Here is an 8,528-nt window from a genome sequence, read left to right as displayed (position 1 = left end):
TCATGGGCTGGAATTCCTAGGCCCTGAGGTGGTGGGTATCCAGGACTGTGGGAACACAGGAAGGTGTGGTTTTGGCCTGCCCCATCCATGCCACTGGCTGGAGTTCCTGGGTCCTGCAAGATGGTATTCCAGGAAAGCAGGAGTCATGGGAGGGGCACAGTTCCATCCTTGCCCCACACACACCACTGGCTGGAGTTCCTGGGTCCCACATGGTAGGCTGCTGGGACTGGAGTGTCATGGGAGGGGCCTGGGTCTACCCAGCCCCATGAGCCTTACTGGCTAGAATTCCCAGGTCCTGAGAGGTGGTCTGCTGGGATGGCAGGGGTCATGGGAAGGGCCTGGGCCTAGCCCTGCCCCATGTACACCATTGGCTGTAGTTCCTGGGTCGTGTGAGGTGGCCTGCTGAGACAGCCAGGGTCATGGGAGGAGCCTGGGTCTAACCCAGTCCCACATGCACCACTGGCTGGAGTTCTCATGCCCTGTAAGGTGGGCTTATTTGTCTTATTGATACAAGGTCTCACTATGCAGTTCAGGATGCCCTTGAGCTCACCAGGCTGGTCTTGAACTTGCAATGATCCTCCTGTGTCAGCCTCCCAAGTGCTGGGATTACAGACATGTACCATGATATCTGACTGGCACAAGTTTATTTTTAAAAGGTTTTGTTTTTTATTATATATGCTACTCCATATTTTATTGAATTTTATATCTAAGATATGGCATTAATGTACAAAAGAAGTTAATGATTTAGAGATTTTGCTGCCTATAATTCACTAAACATCAAAGTTTTGTTTACATTATCTTGCAGGTATATACATGATGACTCATAGGTTAACACTGTTACAAAACTGTGCAATCACAGGAAAAAACTTGTAGACATACATAGACAGCTAACTCACTCTCTTGAGCTCTGATTTATTCTCTATTTATATTCAATAATTTATATTTTGTATTATTTTCCCACAGTTTTAACTTATCAAGAGCCTCTCTCTCCAAAATCACCCTTTGTATTTCATCTAATTTAAATTTTTTCCAGTTGCTTCATTCAGCCAATATTTACCAAATTTCTGCTAGCTACAAAATCCTAGAGAGGAAAAATTACAATCTTAATTAACCTGTGTCCTTTCCAAGGACTAAAGTAATCCTAGGTAATGCTAGTGACCTTTTCACATCCTACACTTCACATTTGTCTCTTAGTGGGCTAAAGAATTCTTCTTTGCTGATTTTCTTCAGTGAATTTTTAAATAACAACCTTTGAGAACAAGAAAATTCCCAACAATAACAACTAAAATATGGAGATAAATAACAGTAACCACTAAAAATGCAGTACACACAGGTGTTTTACTTTCTGTAAGAGTTTATTGTTGTTTACCCAAAGTACTATCAGTGCTATGAGTTCTTATAATTTGTGATTACACAGACCAATATATGTTCTTAAATTTCATTTTCTTATTAACTATTGGTGATATGCAACATTTTATGCACAATGTTAAATATCATCCACACTTCTTAATCTCAGTTTAATTTAATCTCAGTTAAACTCAGTTTAAGAAAAACAATAATTCACTTGATATTTCCAATATATTTCTGCTCAATTACCAAAGGATTATGTTGAAGGTTTAAAAAGATTTGCTTTCCATATTTATGTTTACATTCCACTAGGATTTACCTTTGAGCACAGAATAGGGTAGGAATCCAGAGTTATTATCCTTATATGAAAAACCCTGCCTTGTCCCATTTATTGAATCATTATCTTATTATGCTTCTTCTGATATACCAAATTTTCATGTAAGTCTCAGCTAATCACTCTGTTCTATACATCTACTTGTACTCTTTTGTGTCTATTTTAGTTTTTAAAAGTAAAAAGCAATAATGTATTATATGGCAAATCCTTTACATTTTACTCTCTGAGATTCTCACAAACATGCTTAATCTGATCTCAAACTTGGAATTCTTCTGCCCCAGCTCTGGAAATAGCTAATAATATAGGCATGTGCCAGTGCACCTGGCTGCAAATTCTGTCACAAATAGTAAGAATTCATCACAAAGTAGTAAATTTTAGCAATGTGAATGTGTTGGTTTTCTAATTTATATGCCAGATAAATGAGGCTAAAAACAATAGTTATTGTTACAAACAGCCTGGGTTGTGAATAAGGGTTACAGAGACACTAACAACCAATTTCAGGCATTTGTATTGTTCATTCCAAGAGACACTAACGCAGTTTTCTTCAAGCTGCCTGGACTGGTTTAGGCCAAGATCTGGTCAGTATGTAGTCTGCCAATGATGTGGGTAAGTAAGACAGAGGAATATAGAAAAATTTTGCATCCCAGCCGCCAGAATATCGAGTACGAGGATGAGCAGAGGTCAGAGCATGTTCCATGCAGTCAGTGACCAGGAATAGGTTTGTGTTACAATTTGACAGCAACTGCTTAACGAAGTCATAATCTGTATACAAAAAGAGAAAAGAGGGTTAGTAATTGTACCTTTATGTTGTCTTTTGTTTTTCTTTTGGGTGAATACTCAGTATTAAATGGAAACTTTTTATAATTTTTATTTTCATTGAGTTATAATTCATATATCATATTATCCAACCACATAGCATGCACAACGAATAATTTTTTGAATACTTCATTTTCTATTACCAAAACCAAAATTCCAGTTTAGAATTGTTTCATCAGCCCCAAAGAAACTGAAAATATACCTCAGTTATAGGTCATGTGCCTTCCATGTACATGGCCCTAGGTTTAAATTCCCATCACAAAAGAAAAGAATATATATTTTTTAAAAATTGTACTCACTAATAGTCATTCTATTGTCTCACCAACCACCAACCAAGGCAACCACTAATTTATTTTTTGTCTCTATAGATTTTCCCTCTCTGAACATTTCATGGCAATCATGTGGTATTCTACCAGGCACAAGCCTACTGTAGTATACACCAGAACTTCACTCTCTTTCATTGCACAAGAACACTCCATTGTGTGGCTATTGTTTTATCTGATGTATGGATTGTTTTTACTTTGGAGCTACTATGAACAATGCTGTTGACAACTATACATTTGACTAAAATCAGATATATATATATATATATATATATATATATATATATATGGTACTTGCTAGGAAAATTTAGCATTCAACTCGATAGGTCATATAAGTCTAAAGCAAACAGTAATGACAAAGTCTAATATAAAAATATAATAATAAATAACTCATATTAGTAGTGTTTATGTAACTGCAGTAGGATATAGTGGATAAAATAAAAACAGTGCTATAATGGTTCACATGTTTCTTTGTCCTCATCTTTTCCCCCTCAATGCCGGAGATCAAACCCAGGCCTAAAAAAGATGCATAAATGATCCACAACTAAGCCATACCTCCATGCTTTTTCTTTTTATGCTTAACATGGCTAAAAAATTTAACATTGCACATGTGGCTCACATTCTATGTCTACTGGACAACACTGATCTAAATATTCTGATCAATGGACAAATACATTAACTATGTCTGATATCTATATATACAGATACAGAGATAGATAGATAGATAGATAGATAGATAGATGATAGATAGATCCCATCATTGATGAATTTAGTCTTTTCTAGTGTTCTACTGATTTCTATTTCAATACTCTGTGGACCCAGAGGGAAGCAAGTTCCCTAGAAGAAGGGAATCTGAGGGGAGGAAGAGCAAATAACAATGGCCAACCTCTGGCAGATTGGAAAACACTTTCCTCTCTAACCAGTATGAGTTCTGAGAGGCACCAGCACTTTCTGCTCAGCCTTTCTTGATCCAACTTCTCACTTCTCTGGTGCTGGTGATCTCTTAGACTGGTATGACCAGAAGACAGCATCTAGGTCAAGAGTTTTCCACAAATGAATCTTCCCTTCCCCTGCTCCTTTTTTCTGAATTTCACTATCTCCCAAAGCCAGGGCCAGGGCTGTCTCTATCACCACAGGGCCTTTTCATGCAAATTTGCCATTTGCTGACTCTGGAAAAACATCACTTCACCTAAGGAGGTATAGCCTTACACCAACGTGGATGACTTACTTCCACTAAGAGAACAGCTTTGACTCCAACCTACACCATCCACTACTTCAAGTAAGCAGAATTATGTTCTTACATGAAATTAAATTATTTCACTCCCACAAGGCTCTGTAACCTTGTATATGAAAAGTGTAGTCCCATGCAAACTGAGTTCTCTCCTCAATTACATCCTTATACCCTGTCACAATTTGTAACCAGGAGAGCAGGCACATTGAAAATTGCACTTCAGTCATGTAGACATCTCATGCCAGTCCTACTGAACACTTAAAGAGATCTGCTGAACACTTGCAAGAGATCCCATAACTCTAAGCATGGAACATCCCTACTGCCCAGAGGGCCAGCCCATATGTGAAATGTGAGGTTAAGGATGGAACTGGCACTGGGTTATCTAGGTGTCTTTCAGCAACAATGAGAGCCAAACCATTAATACTGTCCTTACTGACCCCCTTTGGTCGTGGAAAAGTTTTTTAAGGACTGGTGTTCAGTGTATCTGCAAACCATTTTCCATTAATGCCCTCTTCTTTTGTAGATACAACCATATACTTTTTCCCTATGGGGGGAAAAACTTACAAGCATCAAAATAGTGCTGTCCATAGGATTTCTTAATATGCATGGGTGCTTCATCCCAGGCTTGCTTCGCTCTCTCTAAAGATTGCTGCAAATCTGTCAGTTGTGTTTTGAAGCCACCAGGTTCAATCATGCTGACTTTTACCCCAAAAGCTTTCAGCTCACGCCTGAAATAAATTCATCAAGTTAACTCCATTGATTGAAAGAAACACATGGCCATTTCAATGCTCTCAAGGAGAAAAACAAAAAGCAAATCAAAATGATTATTTAAAAACCTCAACTGAGTATTTCAAAAGATAAAAGAATAGAGAGAGAAACACATGAAAATTTAAACATCCCCAGATTCAACAACTGATGACACCATCAAGCCAACTATCATGATCATTAAATTCTGAATGACTTTACCAAAGAATAAGATACTCACCTGTTCCACACACTGGAGGTGTCATAAATAAAAATTATAATAAAGGAAACAACATTGGTTATTACTAGTACAGTGGTATCTTACACTCGTAATTACACCCTGTTAAAACTCATTTCTTCTCCTAAAAGCTCATAGTGCTTAAGTCTAACAGGGAACCTCACAAGTGCAAACATCACTAACACAAATAGACCAACTAGTCAAAATATCAACAAGAAACTATCAGAGCTGAACTACATCTCCAAACAAATAAATGTAATAGATATCTACAAATGTTCCACCAAACAACAAAGGAGCCCACATTGTTCTCAGCAATACATGAAACTTTCTCCAAAATAGACTATAGAACCCCATAAACCATGCTTAAATTAACATAGTCATAATAACTCCATGCATATCATCAGATCATAGTGCACTGAAACTGGAATCAATGGAAAAGAACAATCACAGAAATAATTGTAAGCATACATACACAGATTAAACAATACACTTTTAAATGATCACTAGATCAGAGACAAAAATCACAGAAGAAGTGGCACAAGCAAAAGTTCTGCACAGTGAACCCCATCCAGCCTTGCAACCTCGGCACCTCACTCAGAACTTGGTAGGACCCAACCCAATGACCCAGTCAGTTGCAGACTTTCGCATAGGTCCCTTGGGGTCTGACTGGATGCCAACCAGTGATCCTGACTGGCTTGGGAATCTCCTACACTCAGTGGCATGAGCTGACGGCCTGCACAGTGAACCCCATCCAGCCGTGCAACCTCAGCACCTCTCTCAAAACCTGGTAAGATTTCACACAGTGACCACAAGCAGCTGTGGAACTTTGGTGCACCACCTGGCATGAGCTGAAGGCCTGAACACTGATACTCCACCTAGCTGTTCAGCCTTTGTATGCCATTCAGAACTATGTAGAGTCCTGTTCAGCCACCTTAAGCAGTCAAGGAGCTTCACAGTACCATGTATGGTGTGCTGAAGGCTCGGCCAGTGTACTTCCCACAACTGAGGAGTCTTCAAGCATCACTAGGAACCTGGTGAGGACTGATTAATGATCTCCACTCAACTGGCAAAACTCCCTGTAGCACTGACAGTTATCCTCAACCCAGGAAGCAACTGAGAACTTGCAAGCAGCTTCTCCAGGGCAATACAGGAAAATGACAAAATAAAAGAGCAAAATGCAATCTCAAACTTCAAGCCTATCCCAAACAAGCCTAGGAGACATGAACATAAAAGAAAATGTAACCCATATACCTGAAATATCTGAAATGATAGAACTGAAGTAAAAACAAACAAACAAACAAAAAAACTTCATGAAGCTATAAAGGAACTCAGATCAGAAATAATCACCCAGGTAAAAAAGAGAATAAAATAAAGGCTGAACACATATAAAGAAGACATAGTTTTAAAACATTGAGGAGCACTGCAAAAACACGGGAAACTTGAATGAACAATGTAAGAAATAGAATGCATGAAACAGATTCAAAGATCTATCCAGAAAATCAAAAATGCCATTGAAAAACAGCAAAACTCCCTGGATGAATGTGAAGATAGACTTTCAGAGCTCAAAGACAAAACTGCAGCTAGTGAACAGGAAAGGAAAGATCTTTTTAAACATAAAAGGAATCAGAAAGTAACAAGTCTACAGTTGGAAGATGATGCAAAGAAAAACAGTATAAAATTGATAGGTTTAAATGAAAAAGAAAGTGATAGCAAAAATGATATCAAAAGACTATTTACAGAGTAATAACTGAAAATTTCCAACCATGGGGAAACTGACATGCAGATAAGAGAAGCATATTGAACTCCAAATAGCCATAAACCAAAAATAATCCAGACATAAAATAATCAACATCTCAGAAGTTTCACATAAGAACAGAATATTAAAAGCTGTTACAGAGAATTGGGGCTGGAGATTTAGCTCAGTGGCATAAGCATTTGCCTTGCAAACACACAGTTGTGAGTTCAATCCCTGATACAAAGGGGGGAAAAGCTGTTACAGAGAAGACACAGATCACCTATAAAGGAAAGCCCATCAGAATCACAGTAAATTTCTCAACGCAAACAGTGAAGTCAAGAAGAGCACGGAGTGAAGTATTTCAAATCCTAAAGGATAATGACTTCCAACCCAGATTGATGTACCCTTAAAAATTGTCCTTGAAAATTGATGGAGAAATAAGATACCTCCAAGACAAAGAACAGTTGAAAAATTTCATGAGCACCAAACCAATCAGGCAAAAAATAAATATTAAACATATTTTAGGTAGACATAAAAATAACTATGACTTCAAGAACACCAACAAAAAAATCATTAAGCAAGGCAAACAATTAAACAGAGGTAAAAGGTAAAGAACTAAGAGCAGAAATATAACATGGCAAAAATAAACAAATTTATACCTGTTACAGTGACTAATGTAAATGGCTTAGATTCATCCATTTGAAAAGAAGAGAGTAGCAAAATGGATCAAGAAACAGCATCCAACCATATGCTGTATAAAAGAAACCCATCTAACCCAAAAGGAAATTCGTACACTGAAAGACAAAGGATGGAAAACAATATGTCACGCCACAGAGAAAAGCAAGGGTGGCTATTCTGTTTGCAGACAATGTGAACCTCAAAGCAAGAATGATCACAAGAGATAAAAAAGGTCACTACATACTAGTTAGTGAAGTTAGAAAACTTCAATGGGAAGACGTAACAGTCCTAAATATGTATGCACCAAATACAGGAGCATCCAGCTATATAAAAGAAACATTAAGAGAAATGAAAACTCAAATAAGCAATAAAAAAATTATAACAGGAGACCTTAACACTCCATTTACATTAAGAGACAGATCAACTAGAAAGAAAATCAGTAAAGAAATAACAGATTGAATCAAAATGTGAACAAATAGACTTGGTGGACATGTACAGAGCGTTCCACTCAACAACATCAGAATATACATTTCTTTCAGCTACACAAGGGGCATTCTCTGAAATAGACCATATACTAACCCATAGAACATGCTTAAGTAAATACAAAAAAATCAAAATTATTCCATGTATATTATCTGATCATAGTGCCATAATTAATGACAAATTAAATTAATGACAAAAGAAACTGCAAAAACTCCATAAGCACATGGAAATTAAATAATACACTTCTGAGAAATCAGTGGGTCACAGAGGAAATTAAAGAAGAAATTGAATAATATCTAAAAGCAAACAAAAATACAAATGCAACTTTACTGGACCTTCTGGGATGCAATGAAAGCAGTCCTCAGAAAGAAATTTATTGTGGTGAATTCCCACATCAGGAAAACAGAACGAACACAGATAAACAATGTGATGCTACCCCTCAAACATCTAGAAAAGAAGAGCGAGTCAAGCCCAAATGCAAAAGAAGGGCAAAAATTATAAAAATCAGAGCAGAAATCAACACAAGAGAGACTAAGAAAACAACACAAAGAATTGGTTCTTAGACTTAATGCCAACACTCCTCAAATTCTTCAGTGAAA

At 37.3% G+C, this 8,528-nt stretch overlaps 1 protein-coding gene across 1 annotated transcript in view; it reads right to left on the bottom strand.

Annotated features, from left to right (window-relative positions):
• Positions 1 to 1,336: 1,336 nt before the first annotated feature.
• LOC100717492 (17-beta-hydroxysteroid dehydrogenase type 6-like) overlaps positions 1,337 to 8,528 on the bottom strand; it is a 66,054-nt gene continuing 58,862 nt past the window's right edge. Inside the window, exons 3-4 of the mRNA XM_003475962.4 lie at positions 4,616 to 4,779; positions 1,337 to 2,443 (exon numbers count right to left, since the gene is read on the bottom strand). Coding sequence (XP_003476010.1) covers positions 2,226 to 2,443; positions 4,616 to 4,779 — 382 coding nt within the window. The 3' untranslated portion in view covers positions 1,337 to 2,225. The remainder of the gene's footprint in view (positions 2,444 to 4,615; positions 4,780 to 8,528) is intronic.

Source organism: Cavia porcellus, unplaced genomic scaffold, assembly GCF_034190915.1.
Source record: "Cavia porcellus strain 051 isolate PalLab524CR breed Dunkin Hartley unplaced genomic scaffold, mCavPor4.1 scaffold_8, whole genome shotgun sequence".
In the NCBI taxonomy this organism is placed as follows: Eukaryota; Metazoa; Chordata; class Mammalia; order Rodentia; family Caviidae; genus Cavia; species Cavia porcellus.
The sequence above is the reverse complement of the archived record's forward strand: the minus strand, read 5'-3'. Positions and strand labels throughout refer to the sequence as shown.